Source organism: Brachyhypopomus gauderio, chromosome 5 (genome assembly GCF_052324685.1).
Source record: "Brachyhypopomus gauderio isolate BG-103 chromosome 5, BGAUD_0.2, whole genome shotgun sequence".
NCBI classification, from domain to species: domain Eukaryota; kingdom Metazoa; phylum Chordata; class Actinopteri; order Gymnotiformes; family Hypopomidae; genus Brachyhypopomus; species Brachyhypopomus gauderio.
In genome coordinates this window covers 23,790,081-23,808,747 of record NC_135215.1, presented here as the reverse complement: position 1 = coordinate 23,808,747, position 18,667 = coordinate 23,790,081, and the positions used below count along the sequence as shown (strand labels likewise).

Sequence of the window (18,667 nt, the reverse complement as noted above, 5' to 3'; positions counted from 1 at the left end):
ACAATATCAGCCACAACTCCCCAAGAGCACGAGGAAGAAACGTTGAGAAGAACTAAGACTCGGGGAGGAACCTTGCCGACACTGGTCACCATGACAACAGTAATTAGAGATACATAAACAAAGTGATGGGAATGATGAACAGTTCTCATCTTTGTGTGTATTTATATATGTGTTCTCTATGTAAGTCCTAGACTTCTTGATGGTCAGTAATAATAGCCTAGGCTCGTGGTGATACAGCTGTAGCAAGGGAGAATTTGGGGTGGTGATAGGAGCCAGGGCAGTGGGTTGATCCCAGGGTACCCGCGGGTCCTTAAAATGTCTTAAATTTAGTTTTCCATATTCAAGGCCTAAAAATGTCTTAAAATGTCTGGAATTTTATGAGGGGAGGCATTAAATTATTATAAGTGTGTGTTGTTAAGTTGTTCTGGCGCGATGTGAACTTTGCCGAATCTAGCGCTAATGCAGAAAATAACCGCTCCAGGGTCCTAGTGCTAGATTCCTAGCGTTGGAGTATACGGCCTCAACAACATCAACAATTTTCGTTCGCCAAAAGCATCCTGAGACACTGGCATCTACCCACTATACCATTAACAAACGAGTGACCACGTGCAGTGACAGGATGTCAGCACCAGCACCCCAGTTTAGCATAAAACCCTATGCCCATGAACCCCTGCATCTGTACCTTTTATCTAAGAGAGGGCACATTAATTACCAAATGCTAAACTATATAAGTAAGTTTTCAACATTGACAAAGTCTCAATCTTTAAGTCTGAGTCCCAGACACATTCTGGAAGGTTATTCCATAGTTGGGGGGCCTTATAAGAAAAGGCTCTTCCCCCTGCCGTCACCTTATTAATTGTTGGAACTAATAAGAGGCCAGCAACCTGTGATCTTGGTGGACGTGGGGGTTCATAATAGGAAATAAGTTCCTGGACGTAATCAGGAGCAAGCCCGTGCAGTGCTTTATAAGTCAATAGAAGAATTTAAAAATCAATACGGAATTTAACTGGGAGCCAATGCAGGCCTGATAGGACTGGCGTGATATGATCAAAATTTTAGTTGTAGTCAGAACTCTGGATGCAGCATTTTTTATTATTTGAAGTCTCCTATAAGCATCCTGACAGTAATGAGTTACTGTAGTCTAATCTGGAGCTAACACAGACATGTAACAATTTTTCTTAGCTAGGCAATGTTGCAGAGATGTAGAAAAGCTATCCTAGTAGTATTATCTATGTATTCATCAATCGATAGGTCAGTTAAGTATGACGCCAGTATGGTTACTGAGCCAGGTGTAATGGGGTACTCTGCGAGATTTTGCATTAGATCTAGTAGATCTGTCTTGTGGCCTTTGGGCCCAGAAGGAAAATTTCCGTTTTGTTCCCTTTTATGTTGGAGGAAGTTTAGTGACATCCAGCATTTAACATCTCTTACGCAGGCCTAGATTTTTCCTAAACTGAGTTTGTCATCAGGTTTGGCTGATATGTAAAGTTGAGTGTCATCTTCATAGCAGTGAAAGTTGACACCATGTTTGTTTATAACTATGCCCAATGGTAGTATGTAGGGGTGTGATGAGATCTTGTCACGAGACATAACTCCGCGAGATTTCTTGTCGCGAGATTTGTGATCCAGCAAGCAACCAGAATGACGTTGGAAAATACAGGTATTACTATTGAAGATGCCCCCGCCATTTTCAAATCGTTTGTTTGGCAGCATTTTGGGTACCCAGCGGAAATGATAAATGGCAAGAGAGTGACTGATATGCAAACATTGTATGAATATAATCCCGTACACCGTAGTTAATACGAACATGATGCAGAGACATTTACAGCACCACCACAGCTCAGTACTCAAATCAACATATCTCACTTGAACAGAGGTAGCAGGGACAGAAAGGCGCTTTGGCAAGTTTAGACAGCGAATGATATCGGGAGCAGTATGGGGATGCTAATATTCTTAAAAATGAACATGGCAGTGTAGTTGGAGCAAATTCAGTGACATACTTGGTCAGGCTCTGTTTGCACTATTTGTGCTCTGTATTGACAGAGAAGAACTTTGTGTCTTGCACACAATACCCCCCGCTTTACGACAGGTCCGGTTAACGACGGACCGGAGTTACGACCGACTTTTTATTTTATTTTGTGCAGTGCGCAGAGGAGCAGTGGCAGCACAGTGGAGTGTTGTGGAGTGTTATGTACGATAAGCTGAGGCAGCGCAGCCTCCACCGCTGCCCATCTCGACAACACGATCACTCTTTCTCACGCTGTACGCACAAGAACATTGTTAGTTTTTTCTATACTGTATTTACGATTAAAGCGTATCTAAATCTAGGGTCACACTTAACGACGAAAACTCCTTTACGACGGACTTTTCAGTCTCTAACCCCGTCGTTAAGCGGGGGCTCACTGTAATCTTGTTTGCGCTTGAAAAAAGGAGAAATATTTAATTTTGTTTTATTTTAATTTCAATTTGTAGAGAAAGAAGTTTATTAAAAGTTAATGCTTACATAATGCATGTTGTTATTATAAAACATTTCAAAATGCATATGTAACTCAGTTAAATAAAAGTCTGTTGTCCAGTCATATAATTTGTCATTTTAGTGTTCTTAAAATCTTGTCTCATTCTCGAGAACCCAATATCATGTCTCGTCTCATCTCGTGAGCTGAGTGTATCGTCACACCCCTAGTCGTATGTATAATGTAAATAAAAATGGTCCTAATATGGAGCCTTGCGGGACTCCATATTTCACTTTTGTGCATTGGGACGGAATATTATTGGGTTCAACAAACCGATAGCAATTAGTTAAGTAAGAATTAAACCATGAAAGGGCTGTGCTTGAGATTCCAAGCCAGTTTTCTAACCGTTCTAGCAAGATCCTGTGATCGGTTGTGTCGAAAGCTGCACTAAGATCCAGAAGCAGTAGTAGAGATACATAGCCTTTATCTGAGGTAAGAAGATTTACATTTACGGCATTTAGCAGACGCTCTTATCCAGAGCGACTTACAAAGTGCTTTGCATCCGATTGTAGGGGTTATAGTTATGAGATATAACTAACCTACCTGCTTGCCTACAACCAAGGACGGAAATAGGTACAGAAGAAGGATTGACGTGCATAAAAAATATCTGACTCCAAATTATAGTTGGTAAGAATCTAAAAGAACTCACTTCCCAAATAAATCAGTACAGGTTATACAATATACCTAACCAACTTTATAAAGTACCTTGCTATAAACAATAGCCTGCTTTGTCAGAGGTTTATCATAAACATGCGTAGCAGATGGGATACTTTAGAGGGAATTGGTATTAGCATTAATTTACCTTTTAACTGATACTAATAATGAGCTCATCTGGCCCAGTATAGCTATAATCAAGGAAGACCGTGGCCACACAATTAACCAGATTTATTCAATGACCAACAAAATATAAAACAATAACAACCATACTAGATTAAAGTAACAATAATACCTAATGGAAACGGAGATACCAACCGGTGCAGGCTGCCTCACGGAGAAGAACCCAGAAGAGGACGAGAGAGAGAGCAAGAAGCCAGAGCCCAGAGAGAAGAGGAAGAGAAGAGAAGCGCGAAGAGAAGAAGAGCCAGAGCCCAGAGAGAAGAAAAGGAAAGAAGAGAGAAGAGAAGAAACCCCACACCCACAAACCTCTCTTTTTATATCCCCCCAGCATCTCAAAGGGACAGCAGTCACAAAAACCAGGTTAACCAATGGGAATCAGGTTGCTGGTAAAGACATCAGAGTACATTTGCATACAGTGTGCATTCCATACAGGACTGTCCCCTTTGGGGTGAAGTCTACAAACCTTATCAGGGAGTGATGGAACTCTTATCCTGTTAGCATAACCTTTACCCAGTACACAACAAGCTGCAAAATGAGACTAAACATGCCACACAAACACACTGACATAACTAAAATACAAATGGTCAGTTTTATCCCATTGCTATGGGAACCTCTTGAGGTAACCCACCATTTGTTGCCCCCCATGGTTTTATGGAGGAACACCAGATCCTGCATCACACACAGGAACATCCACCACTCCTACACCTACACCATCTCCATCCCCCACAGGAACACATCTGGGCACTCCTACACGATCACAGAATTCATCTTAGGAAATAGTACGGATAGGCCAGAATTCAAGATACCGTTGAGTCAGACTACTACTAAACTACAGGAGTCAATGTCATTACCTAGTGTTTTTGCAGTGTTTAGACATTTGCCAAGAAGCACAAATAACCATAGACAGACATACAATTTAAGAACAATGGCAAGTGGTATCAGCTGAGTTAGTGCTCTGGTAAGAACTCAACAAACAGGTGGGTCTTCAGTCTACGCTTAAAGATAGCAATAGACTCTGCAGTCCTAGCAGCTAATGGAAGATTGTTCCACCATCTTTGATCCAGGACAGAGAATAGTCTGGAGCTTTGTCTTCCATGAGACTTAAGCATGGAGTTTTGAGTCGAGCCAAGCTTGAGGTTCTGAGTGTTCGGATCGGCTTTTGCCCATGGACATCATGTAGGGAGGGGCCAGTCCATTTTTGGCTTTCTAAGTAGGCATCAATGTTTTATATCTGATGCGTGCTGCTACTGGAAGCCAGTGAAGAGAGCGTACCAGAGGAGTCACATGTGAGAACTTGGGGAGATTGAAGACCAGTCATGCTGCAGCATTCTGAATTAGTTGTAGAGGTCTGATGACCCGTAGAGGAAGACCTGCAAGTAGGGAATTGCAGTAGTCCAGATTAGAGATTACTAGAGACTGCACAAGAACTTGAGTAGCTTCCTGTGAAAGGAAGGGTTGTATTGTCTGTATGTTGCAGAGGAGAAATCTGCAGGATCTGGTCAGTTTTGAAACGTGTTGAGAAGGACAACTCGTCCAACGTTACACCCAGGCTTTGTGTAATTTCTGATGGTGTTAACAAGGTGTTCTCAAAGGAAACTGTGAGGTTATTGTGAGTTTGTGGTTCCTGGAATGTACAGAAGCTCAGTTTTGCTAGGGTTGAGCTTCAAGACGTGAGCAGTCATCCATGAAGCAATATCTGCCAAGCATGCCGAGATACGCCTAGAAACCTGGATGTCAGAATGAGGGAAGGAAAGAATTAGCTGGGTGTCATCAGCATAGCAATGATAAGAGAAACCATGAGACAAAATAATGTCACCAAGGGAACAAGTATATAAAGAGAAGAGGGCCTAGGACCGACCCTTGGGGGACACCAGTGGAAAGTTTACATGGATTGGATTTAGATCCTCTCCATGTTACCTGATAGGAACGGTCTTTAAGATATGACTGGAACCATTTCCAAGTAGTGCCAGTCACACCGAGGCTAGAAAGAACAGAGAGGAGGATGTTGTGGTTGGCAGTGTCAAAGGCTGCAGAAAGATCTAGAAGAATTAAAACTGATGATGGCTTGTTAGGGAGTTTGCATGTTCTCCTTGTGCCTGTGGGTTTTCTCCGGGTACTCCGGTTTCCTCCTGTGGTCCAAAGACATGCGTGTTAGGTTGATTGGTCACTCTAAATTGCCCGTAGGTGTGCGTGCGTGTGTGTGTGTTGGCCATGCGGTGGACTGGCGACCTGCCCATGGTGTACCCTGCCTTCGCCTGGAATTGCTGGGATTGGCTCCAGCCCCCCGTGACCCCGACTGGCGGGATTAAGCGTTTCAGATATGATGGATGGATGGATAGCTTGTTAGCCTTGGCAGCATGGAGCATCTCCGTCACTGCTTTGAGTGCAGTTTCTGTTGAGTGTGCCCGTTTGAAGCCAGACTGATTAGGATCATGGAGTTGGTTCTGGGTGAGGAAGAGAGATAATTGGTCATAGACTGCTCGGTCCAGAGTTTTTGATAGAAAAGAAAGAAGTGATACCGGTCTGTAGTTGTTCATGTCAGAGGTGTCGAGTTGCTTTTTTCAGGATTGGTACCACCCTTGCCATCTTGAACATGGTAAGTACATGACCCGAAACTAAGGAGTTGTTGATGTTTGCCGAGATGAACAGAAGGAGTTCTCTTGACATATTCTGGAAAAGAGTGGCAGGAATTGGATCCAGTGGGCATGTAGTAGGATTGCTAGAAATCAGCAGTTGATGTATCTTGTCTGAGCAGAGAGGGGAGAAAGAAGCCAAGGAGTTGAGTGTTGGGTTAGAGATGGTAGTAGGAAGGTTGAGAGGAGGGGAGAAGGACTGAGGACTGCTGCAATCTTCTCTTCAAAGAAGATGACAAAATCCTCAGGAATGAGAGAGGATGGAGGAGGGGGTGAGGGAGGGTTAAGGAGAGAAGAAAAAGTACTTAATGGGTTGGATTCAAATTTCTTTCTGTAGTAAGCTGATTTTGCTGATGTGACTTCCAGTGAGAACTTTGAAAGGAGATATTGATATGAGCGGAGGTCTGAATCTAGGTGACTTCTCCTCCACCTCCTCTCTGCAGTTGTTAGATCTCTCCTGTGGCTGCAAAGCACTTGAGTTAGCCAGGGGGTGGACGGAACAAGTCTCTTAAGCCTGGGGGAGGGAGAAGTAAGTAAGTAAGTAAGCTTTATTTATAAAGCGCTTTTCACAGACAATAGTCACAAAGCACAACAATATAGCACAGATAATAAAAGGTAATACGATAGTAAAATAAGATGATAAAAATAAAGAAGACAAATAAGATAAACACAGAAGAACACAGAAGATTGATGGATGAAGAGAGTGTAGAGAGGAAAGTATCAGTAATTGTGTTCAATGAGAAAGAAGACAGACAATTATGATGAGGAAGGGAGGACAAAATGGCAGCAAGGGTTGAGGGATTGATGGAGCGCAAATTTGGGTGAAAGTAAGAAGAATGTACAGGGGAAGTGTGAGTGGAGATGGCAGGGAGGGGGAAAGAAAAGGATAGAAGGTGATGGTCTGACAGGTGGAGTGGGGTGACTGTGATGTCTGATGTTCCGGTGGCTTGTGTAAAGACCAGGTCCAGAATGTTGCCTGCTCTATGAGTCGCAGTGGATGGGTTGATGGCGAGGTCAAATGACGAGAGCAATGGAAGCATGCAAGATGAATGAAGTTTGTCAGATGGAAGGTTGAAATCTCCAAGGAGAATGAGTGGGTTTGCTTCAATGGTGAATTGACTAAGGAGGGTATCAAGTTCGTCAGTGAAGTTATCAAGGGAACCTGGAGGGCGATAAATCACAATGATGTGAAGAATAGTGGGATAGGATACAGTGATAGCATGGAACTCAAAGGAAGAAATTGAAAGAGCTGAAAAGGAGATTTGGGTGAAACGCCACTCTGGAGATAAAAATAGACCTGTGCCATCTCCCCTTCCAAGGTGTCGTGGGGAATGGGTGAATGAGAAGGCAGAGGACAGAGCAGCTGGAGTTGCAGAATTCTCTGGAGTGATCCAGGTTTCGGTCAGAGCTAAGAAGTGTAGCGAGTGGAGGGATACAAGAGCTGAGATGAAGTCAGCCTTCTGGACAGCAGATTGGCAATTCCAGAGTCCTCCAGTCACTGTGATTGGAGTTTGTGGTGAACACTGTGGGTAAATTAGGTTATTGGTGTTGCAATGGTGGCATCTATGTGCTCTGTGGGATATATATATACAGGAATTGGCAGACACATTATGGAATAGAACAAGCTTTATGGATACTAGTAGGGAAAGAAAATGGCAGAATAAGTTGACACTTAGCTGGGTTAGAGATTTAGTGTCTTTGGAGGAAGGTAGATAAAGCAAGAATCGTAGAATCACTGATTGAGGTCAGAAGCTGCTGCAAACATCTGTAGCGGAGTTGTCCTAATTTATCTGTTTTAGTTAGTGTTGTATCCGCCCCTTAATGCACACCTTAGACCAGGGTGAAACTACACCTGGAGTGAGTAATTACAGCCAACAACAGCTAACAAGCAACAAGGTTAGGATAAAAAGCCTGGAATTTACCAGAATCTGAGGCAAAAGTAATTAAACTCAAATCCTACCTTAACCAATCACAGGATGTTCCAAGACTAGATACACAAAGGACGCTGAAATCTTAAACTAGAGTTGTCCTAATTTATCTGAGATAATTTATTACTTTAATTAGGGCTGTTTCAACTCTGTCCAACACTAACACTAACATACCTACACTCTGGACTTTAGCTGGACACATTATCTGTATCATCTGTTGTCACTTTGCACAATCCGTATTCTTGATCCCCACATACTCTCTATATTTGCACAAATGCACTGAATTACACACTTTCCAGTAAATTACTCTACCTGTATATATAAATACATATATATATATATGTATATGCATATATGTTTATAGTAACTTATATCCCTTCTGTACATCATGTTTATAGCAACTTATATTATCTGTATATCTGGTCTACAGCATTGACATTGGCATATCCCATCTGTATATAGTGTTTATAATATTTATAGTACATATTTCATCTGTATATATTGTTTATAATATTTATAGTACCCACTGCTTATCGCTCTTCTGGTCAGATGCTAGACCACATTTCGTTGCCTGTACTCGTACATGTGCAATGACAATAAATTGAATCTCTCTCTCTTCAGTACTGTGGTGGGGCCTAAATCCAGACTGGAACTTTTCACATACATGATCCCTATTCAGATATAAGCATAATTGCTGGGCTACAGCATTTTCTATTATCTTAGATATAAATTATATGTTCAAATCTTGATCCAACTGTACTATCTACTTATAGAGCCATTTTGATTTCTTGATCAGAGGTTTAATGTCCGTTAGTTTACTGGATTTGGGCAGGTGACCTACTGTAATCGATGTTAACTACTGTTAGAAGAGGTTCAGTCACAACTGGTTACACACCTTTTGAGGGAACTGAGTCTAGTGTGCAAGTAGTACAATTTAATGATTAAATTATTTTCTCCAATTCAGATTGTGGAAGTGGATGAAAAGCTTCAAGCATTTGTCCTAAATGCAAAATTTAGTTCAATATCAAGCAAACCAGATGATAGATCAGTTGGATTACCTATAAAAAAGTGTTATATTTAGTCTGTTTTAAGACTATACTAGTTAGGTTTCCTGGAATCTGAGGTTAGTTATGTTTCTAGACAGCATCTCAAATGAATCACTACCTAGAACAGAAATACAAACACTGTAATTTGATTCATTCATGTGGTTCATTCATTTTTTCCATCTAATCTGTTTTTGATTAATGAGGTCTGTTAAGTATGATTTCAGTCAATAAATAAATCCAATAGGACATGAGATGTTTGTCAAAACTTTTGCATTGCCTCAAGAGATGATGGTGATTGTATAATAATTGACTCTTTCCATTTTTTTTAATTAAGAAACAATAATATTTTTTCCACTGTGCTTGGACTCAATTTCTATTTTTGAAAATAACCTCTTTAGCTTTGGAGAAAACCTTTTCACAATGGTACTGAGGAGACAAGGGTGCACAAGTATCCCACAGCAAGCCTGTATAGGCTTGGATAAATGCACCTTTGTCTCTCCCAGTACTGAAGGGGATCATCTGTTTTGTAAATGTTCCGTTCTACCAGGTATCTCTGCATTTCAACTGTGGCATCAGCAGTGACATTGTGAATTCTTTTGGACTCCATAACCATGGTATCTAAATGAAACCACAATTTGTTTTCTGGTCACAGTTGTGGTCACTGCCTTGTAAATATTAGATTAGAATAAACTTTGTCATAGAAAAGTACAGTACTCACCAAGAAAGTGTATGTAAGCATCCGATCTGAATAGCAAATAGCATGTAAGTTACAAAGAATAATGCAATATATAAATATACATACACATTTTACAAGTGCATAATAATGTTAATAGCACAAGAATAAAAGTATTTGAATATTATAATTGATAAACGTGCAATGGTTTTTGTTTGCTTTTATTTTGTGATGTGTATGATAAATTTAAATATTAGTATTGTCAATGTCATTATCACGGTTGATTAAAAAATTTGCAAAATAGATAGGCCAACCCACCATGGCTGGTACAATTCCATTCCCCTCAGTATTTTTATGACGGGCATGATGATGCCTCAGCATAGATGATGTGGTGTTGTTGAACCCCAGTTGCTTGGCACGCAACAAACACTTCACCTTGTAATTAAAAAAAGGACTATTATAGTAGTAACACATTTCATTATATTCAGACATGTGTAATACCTTATAATCCTTTCAAGTATTGTAGATGTTTCCACATGTGAAAGGCCACTCACTCTTGATGTTTATCCATGGTTTTATTTCAAGCTTTGTCTATATCTTCATTTATAGAAATAGAAAGCCTTTATTGTCATTATACACAGCATACACGGTATACATAGTATAACGAGATTGGAAAGCTGCTCCTTACAAGTGTATGTAAACATATAATGACGAGAACAAGGTGCAATATGTAAACATATGATCGACAAAAAAAAACCTAAATAAATTAGTGTGCAAAGAAGAAAATGTGCTATTGTGCAAAAGGGTTTTCAAACATATAATTGCTGTTGTGCAAGCACTATTGTGCAAGGGGTTTTCAAACATACAACACTCAGATAACAATCACAGTTTGTGCAGATTCCTATTTAGTATCTATTTTGTGATGTCTTTTGGAAAGAAACTGTCCCTGAGTCTGTTTGTTTTGACTGGTATGGACCTGTAACGTCTGCCAGAAGGCAGCAGGTTGAAAAGGTGGTTGCCGGGGTGGGTATTGTCCGTTACAATATTCCTGGCCCTGTTGAGACAGCGAGAGTTGTATACAGAGTAGTGATGGGAATTTCGGCTCTTTTTAGGGAGCCGGTTCTTTTGGCTCAGCTCCTCATAAAGAGTCGGCTCTTTCGGCTCCCAAATGGCTCCTTATTAGGGGGGGTGGCAAACGTACTTTGTTGACGTGGGGGGTTGGGCTACTATTTCCAGTGCAGTAATCAGATTAAAGTTACTTATCCAAGTAACTGTGCGTTACTATTTTTATTTTCCCTAGTAAATATATATATTTTGCTTTCTTCTTGTCTCAATTCAACATGAAAATCAACATGAAACCTAACCACTATGCATACCTCGGGACTCTGTTTCACGCTTTGCAGGTTTGAAACATTTGGCCACTAGGTGGCGCTATTCATGAAAATCATGCATAACTCCTCAATTTTTATTTAGGAACATGAAGCTTGATTTTTTTTTTCTTGCAGTACACCTAACAACTTTGCATTTACAAGTCCTATTAAAAATGCATATTTTTGTGCCATTCATCAATTGTTTGAAAATAGCACTTTTCAAACTACTCCCCGCAAATTCAGGGCGGTGTTGCAAATTCAGCCAATCACCGCAACTTTCTCGCAAAATCACTGATGTCGTCTTGATGTGACGTCGACAAACTCCCTCCTTACTTCCGTGTATACGTTCAAGAGGAGCTGACTAAAAGCAGCGAAGCGAACGTTTCACACTTGCCAACGAAAATAACGGCAAAAGATCGGGAAAAGCAGTATCCCGGTACAATACATGAAAGCGGGGTAAACTGTTTGTTTTTTTTTTTTTTCAGTTTTTTATTGTTTCACAACGATGGGTTCATACATGTATTTCCAACAAGTTTAACATTTCTAGTACCAGCCCATCCACTCCAAGTGATTTTTCATTGTCTTTTAAGAGACGGAAAGTCCATTTCTGCCACCGAGCTGTTGCACGTCGAGGGATCATTTCAAGAAAGTGAGAGGAATCATTGTGCATTCTCTGTCCCTAGACCTGTGTTTCAGGGGGCGGGGCATACAAAAACTTGAGAGGGATCATTCCTGCCCAAACTATTCATACCACATAAAGTAAAAAATATAAAATCATTGCTTGAAGTGTTAAAACCAGGGGTAAAACACAGGATAAGAAGCATAATAATAGGGAGATCCAAATAAATAAATAAATAAATAAATGGACGATAAATACATGGGTAAATAACAGGGTTGCCAACTCTTACGCATTGAGCGTGAGACATGCATTTGACTGTCTTCACACGCTCTCACGCCACACATCCGATTTCTCATGCCAAAAAAAAAAATCTAGTTTATTTACCTCTGATCCAAATCTATGATTCAATGAGTTACTAGTTCGCTCTGGTGCCAACCACTGGCGATCGATTTATCGTGACATAATACTTAATTTGTGTCCATTTTACACCCCTCTCGGTAACAATTTACACTCGCCACCCCCTCCAGGTTCAAATCTCACTCCAAGCGAACTTGAAAAGTTGGCAACCCTGAAATAAATAGGTAAATAGATCATTTAAATGGACTACTAAATAGAGGAAACCATACAACATATATATTACTCTCTATTGCAATGTAATCACAAAAAAAGCAAAAACACACCGCAACTTGCATCACAATTTTTTTGAAAAACACCCGCAGCATTAAACATTTTAGCCCGCAACAATCACAAAAAAGGCCCGCGAAATCCTGGTGGGACTGACACTTGAAATGATTCGCTTTTTAAATGTTTATTTTCAAAACACCCAATCTTAGTCTTCACGTTCTCTCGTTTCGTCCTGGAAATACAAGAGGCTAACGTAATACAAGAGAACTGTTCAGTCAGACAGCTATTTGTTTCGAGCATTTTTAAACACTTTAACATAAATTCCAGCACTTTTCAAACCTGAAACACACTGAAACACACTGAAAGCAACATTAAAATTGGTGTAAATGTTCCTTCCCTTGTTTTTGAGGAGTGTTTCTTTATACTACCACATATTATTTCGGACAACACTGCAAAGAATGTGAAACGCAGGAAGTATAAACGCCGCCTCCACCGTTCGAGCAGGGTGGTGCGAAGTGTGCGGACTCGCACGCTACGGTCACTTGTGAAAGTATAAACCTAGCTTAACACAACGAATCTGGCCAAACACTTGAAGGCACGCAGATTTGTACAAAACATTCCAAGAGGTTGGTAATTATTCCCATTTCTAGTATTATTACAGCATACAAGATTGTGTGTCCAATTATGGTATCCTAGCAAATGTTTGTCATATTCTTGGTTTAAGAGCCATAAGTGCGACAGCATACAGGGAGGAAAAAAAGAGTGATCTATGAATACTGAACTGTACTCTAATACTGAAGTTTTAGTTACTTAAAGTTGTTTAAAGTATACTTAAAATACACTTTTTGCACTAGCCTTTTTTGACTTCTAAATGTGAATTCCAGAGTGTACTACTATTGTTTATGTTAATTTATATTAATGTGCAATTATTTATTTTTCTGTTTTAATGTGGTAGGGACTACACCTTTTATTTATTTGATATTTGTGAAACAAAATACAATATTCATAAAAAGAAAGAAAATAAATAAAATAAAAAGGCTTTAAAATGGAAATGAGCACAGTATCTGACTTTGGTATCGAAAATGGTATCGAATTTCAATATTTTTTGAAGTATCGTATCGAAGTTGTAATTCTTAGTATCGTGACAACACTAATACCAACCCTTATTTGTCATTGACCCAGGTATAGTTAGGGAATAATTTTTGTACACTTGGAAAGTAATAAATTGCTCTCTGTTCTGAGTACTAGGTATTGTTTTCAAAAAACACTGTAAACATTGGTGGAAAAAAAAGATTGTATATTCATACATTTATTTACTTATATTTGCGTTTCAGAAAATGTTCTATTTGAAATCCAGGATGTAATACAGCCCTTAAATACACTAAATTAGGTTTAGTTCTGACAGAAACAGAATGCAATATAAGCAATGTAAATGTTGATTTTTTATTTATTTAAGTAAGCACATTAGCTTAGTCATTTTAAGAGACTTGTCTTATATTCTCTGTTGTATTTTAGTGTTGTTATTTAATAAAGCAAAAGTATGTTTTGTCTGATTTTTCAATTAATCTGTGGTATAATTGCTCAATTACTGAACTACTGTGATAATCTATTGCTGCAGCTCTACTCATATTAGGAGCTTTGGTCAGTACTACTGAATTGCATCCTAGTTAAGTCTTAGCTTGTCTCAGAATGTGTGATTCCCAACACATTAAGCAGCAGAAGAAAACTGAGACCAAGCTCAGGAGATTCTGCAGCAAACTGTGATCTTTAAATATAAAATATATATATTATATATATATATATATATATATATATATATATATATATACATAAATATATGTCTGATCTCTTTAAATATAAAAAAATAGATTGAGTACTGTCCTATCAAACACATCAAACCCTTTAGCCACTACTTATGTTTGAGGTTCAGTATTTTAGACACAAATTATTGTTCTCATTAATATACATCATTGTGCATCATTCATCTCCACACCAGAGGAAGAGGTATTGCTTGTTCTTAATGGAGATTTATGCTGTGGCAGAATAGGTCTTTAAATGCTAATGATGGTGTTATGCTATTGTACTCATCAATATCTGAATAAAGGATTTTTTCTTACACATTAGCATTCTGAAGAGCTCTTTCAGAGCAACTCTCATTCATATTATAAGCTCATGCATTAGGCTTCTTTTGGAGTGTGGACCTCTCCTCACGAACACACAGATTGTGCAGAGTACTCTTCTGATGATTACTAAAGTGATTACCAATAGTTTACTTGGTTGTCTGACTTGCCTCATGTGCACGCATGTGTGTGGGGTGGGGGGTCTGTAGTCATATGTATGCGAGGTAGTGTATGCTACATGTGCTTCTAATCATATTGCATGTACATGGACTCAATAAAACAAAATGATGAATATTTTTGGAAAATGATAGGGGGTTTCCTATTGAAGTTACATATTTCATATTACATTTGCACATCAATGTATTTCATGCCTTGTTACAAAATCTAGCTATATAAGGTCATAATTTTTTTAATTATTATTTAATTTCCACAGCTTATGAACGAAAGGAAGAAATCTTACCTCTCAAAGACTCCCCTCACTCCATAACTAAAAGCAAGGTATGGTACACATATTCTTACTCAGTTTATACAGTAAGAGTGTAATTGACAATAAAACTAGAATGTCAGTACGTCTGTGAACTGTGTCAGAAATGCTAACACAGTTGATAAACTAACGGTATTGATGTTGAAAATGTTTACATACACAGCATATGGGTAATGGGTCTCTGCTGCCTCTGGTGGAACACAATGGCAAGAGCTAGGTTATCAGTCCCAGAGCACATATACAACTACCTGAGTTCCAGCCACAAAGCGTGGTACATATTATAGTCTCCTGTTACCATATTAACCATTTTCCACCAATGAGGATCTGGAACCGTTCAATCAATCAATCAGTCAAAATGTATTTATATAGTGCATTTTACAACAGTTGTTGTCACAAAGCAGCTTTACAAGTGAGTAAGCCAATTAGTTAAGTAAGAATTAATCCATGAAAGTGCTGTGCCTGAGATTCCAACCCAGCTTTCTAAATATTCTAGCAAGATCCTGTGATCTATTGTGTCAAAAGCTGCACTAAGATCCAGAAGCACTAGCAGATATATATAGCCTTGATCTGAGGCAAGAAGGAGATCATTTGTTACTTTGACTAATGCGGTTTCAGTACTGTGGTGGAGCCTAATTCCTGACTGGAACTTTTGAAATGTGTGATTCCTATGCAGATATAAGCATAATTGCTGGACTATAGCTTTTTCTATTGGCGCATTTCCACTAGGGCCTGCTTGGCGCGGTACGGTTCGATACGGATCGATTCGCAACGGAGCGGTACAGTCGCATTGTTTCCATTACAATGGTGGACCACCACAATGTGGGTGGAGTCGCTGTTGGCGCGCGGGTTATAGTGTCATAGTGTCATGTCATCATTTGTATGCGACCACAACACCGGTCGATGCCCCTTAACACATACCATTATTGTATCTTATTTATCTTTATCTTCATTAATGTATGTGGTTGCTCTAATTATTGATAATAATTTGGTATTACTCAAACAGGCTGAACACACCCTGCATAAAAAGCATCAGTCATACAATCAAATGAAATCAAACTTTATTATGAAATATAGATATTTAAAGTACAAAATATGTAAATAATATAGTTATAGTTAAAAAAAGTGCAAAAAGCAAATTACCTAAAAATAACGTATAGCTTTATATGAAATAAATATTTATAGTACTACAAGCAACATTTTGTGTGCTTTTACTGGCGTCTGTCTCGCATGGTGTTCACAAGTTCGCCAAGAACCCCGAGGAAAGCCCGGTTGAAGGAAACATTTTCCGCCAACTCCGCTCGCCTCGTCAGTGGAAGGGGAATCTTAAACGTAAAAAATAACAAATATTAAACACAAGCATTCCCGTGAAAGCAACAACAATATAGCGTAACTGCACAAAATGTGTAGCACGTCATCGCTGCTCATGCTTTGTTTATGGCTACAGCTAACTAGCAACTAGCAAGGCTAAGAGCTAGCTATTGTACAGTAGTGACTGTGGTGGTAACATTAACTACAAACACAGCTCTAAATTCCTGCGTTTACAATAGATGCGCTCATATTACGTTCATATTACATCTTTTACGAGCCTAGTAAAATGTGAAATCACAATACACTCACCATTCTCCGTGGCCTCCAGCACCGACATTGCCGTGTCCTGCACGTTTTCTCTTCCGTTACTGGCTGGCCGGTGACCGTATATGGCATCCATTTGCTGGAACCATTTCCAGTCTTTGCGGTTTGCTCCGCTGCGTCCGTTATGGTCCTTCACCGCCCGGTAATTGCTTTTAAGCTTTTTTAGCTTGGACCGACCGGCACTGCTGAACGGACCGCTGGTAGCCATGAGTGGCCATTAGCGCGGAAACCTCGCTAAAAACCTTTACATTTCTAGTGGCCCCGTCCAGTTCGCCCTGGATTTTTTGATCGCTGATTATTAACAGAAAGGTTTGTACCTCGGCGTTTGACCAGAGAACAGACTTCTCTCCTTGGGTTTTAAAAATGGCTGAGGAGTCCATAGCAGAGGAGTCGCTCTCCTGTGACGCAACCTGTGACGACACTCCCTGGCCAATCAGTGTCATGCTGTTCTTCCACGTCACAGAACTGTACCGCTTTGGAACGGTTAGAACCTCGAGCGAGTAGGTACGAAAAAAGTACCCGAAGGTATCGGCAAACTGGGACCTGGTACTAATGGAAACATTCACAAACCGTCGCGAATAGAACCGGACTGCGCCAAGCAGGCCCTAGTGGAAATGGGCCATAAGATCTTGGAATATAAATGATATGTTCGAAATGGGTCTATAACTAGATAGTACAGTTGGATCAATATTTGGTTTCTTGATCAGAGGTTTAATGACTGCTAATTAATAGGACTTGGGCATGTGACTTATTGTAATGGATGAGTTAACTATCGTTAGAAGAGGTTCAGTCACAACTGGTAATACCTCTTTTATTAATTTTGAGGGAACCGAGCCTAGTGTGCAAGTAATACAATTTAATGATTAAATTATTTTCTCCAATTCTGATTGTGGGAGTGGATGAAAAGCTTCAAGCGTTTCTCCTAATGCAAAATTTAGTTCAATATTGACCAAACCAAACGGTTCATAAACCGTTTCCTCTAAAGTAAACAGGTTCCAGAACCCTAATTGATGTTACGTTGGTTACTAGCCTTAGCTTAGTGTTAATATATTTTCATGTCCATTTAATGTATAATACTCATTATATAACCATTGTTCATTATCAGTTATTTCCTTGTTCTTGTAATCCATGTTATCACTAACAGATGATACATGCTTGCCTTTTTTTTTTATAAATATGAACATCCAATAAAACAGCATAAATGCTTGCAGGTAGTCTATGCACTCCGGTTTCTTGTTACTACTGTTTACTTCTGTTGTGTGCTATGCCACCATGATGCATTCTTGGTTCCACCAAAAAACGTGAGCAGAAATGCAGGCCGGTTCTGTGAAAGCACCAGGCTTCTGAGAAGTACAATCAGGAATGGTGCATGAACCAGAAAGGTTCCAGTTCCTTGTTGGAGGAAAAAAAAATAAACATTAAGCCCTGTAATCTGTTCATGTAGGCATAAAAACACCCCTTGTCACCTCATGTCCTCAGGGTCATTATTTATAGGTCAACATGTTACTCATGGTGGTCCCAATGGCAAAAACCACTGAATGCATGCAAATGATTGAGGTTCAAATCCCACATTGAGAAATCTTATCTTTGTAAAACTGTAAGGTTCCCAATTGACTCACCTTTCACACCTATGTTAATTTGCCATGACAAAGTGATTTTGATTTTATTTAGTCCTTTCATGCTTCGGTCTGATATGGGTCTTATTGTGCACACAATTTTCAAACATGATGTGTATAATTCACAGTCCGACTCCAAACTTTATAATGGATCAGACAAGGAAGTATCAACAACAGGCAACAAACTCACCAAGAAAGAGTCTCTCAAGGTAAGGTTTCTGGAGTGAAGTGTGTGCACGCTTGTGTGTGCATTTGCATGCGTTACTATGTCATGTGAACCACACATGATAGTATTTTTGTCTTGGCATGGTACGTCTTGCTGATCTTCAGGTCCTTGTACCTACTGAGCTTCTGACATTCGCATAATTTGGGATGCCTTTTTTTCAATCACAAGCTGGTTCTCTTGTTTGTTGTGTAACATGATGTCCAGTCTGTTTATGTCCATCTTAGACATATATACTTATATAGGCATCTATATTATACACTTAACAAGTAGTCAGGATGGATGGCAGCATCAGTAGAACACTCCCTAGTACTTTATTTTTTCTCGTTTCTTTAACTAAAACCCAATC

At 39.5% G+C, this 18,667-nt stretch overlaps 1 protein-coding gene across 7 annotated transcripts in view; it reads left to right on the top strand.

Moving 5' to 3' along the window:
- The window catches only part of osbpl8 (oxysterol binding protein-like 8), a 154,760-nt gene that overhangs the window by 45,672 nt on the left and 90,421 nt on the right, over positions 1-18,667 (top strand). For 5 of the 7 annotated variants that reach the window (XM_077006579.1, XM_077006577.1, XM_077006583.1 and 2 more), the window contains 2 exons: positions 14,797-14,861; positions 18,224-18,304. The exons of the other annotated variants lie outside the window; for them this stretch is intronic. In XM_077006579.1, coding sequence (XP_076862694.1) covers positions 14,797-14,861; positions 18,224-18,304 — 146 coding nt within the window. The remainder of the gene's footprint in view (positions 1-14,796; positions 14,862-18,223; positions 18,305-18,667) is intronic. 7 annotated transcript variants of the gene reach the window in all.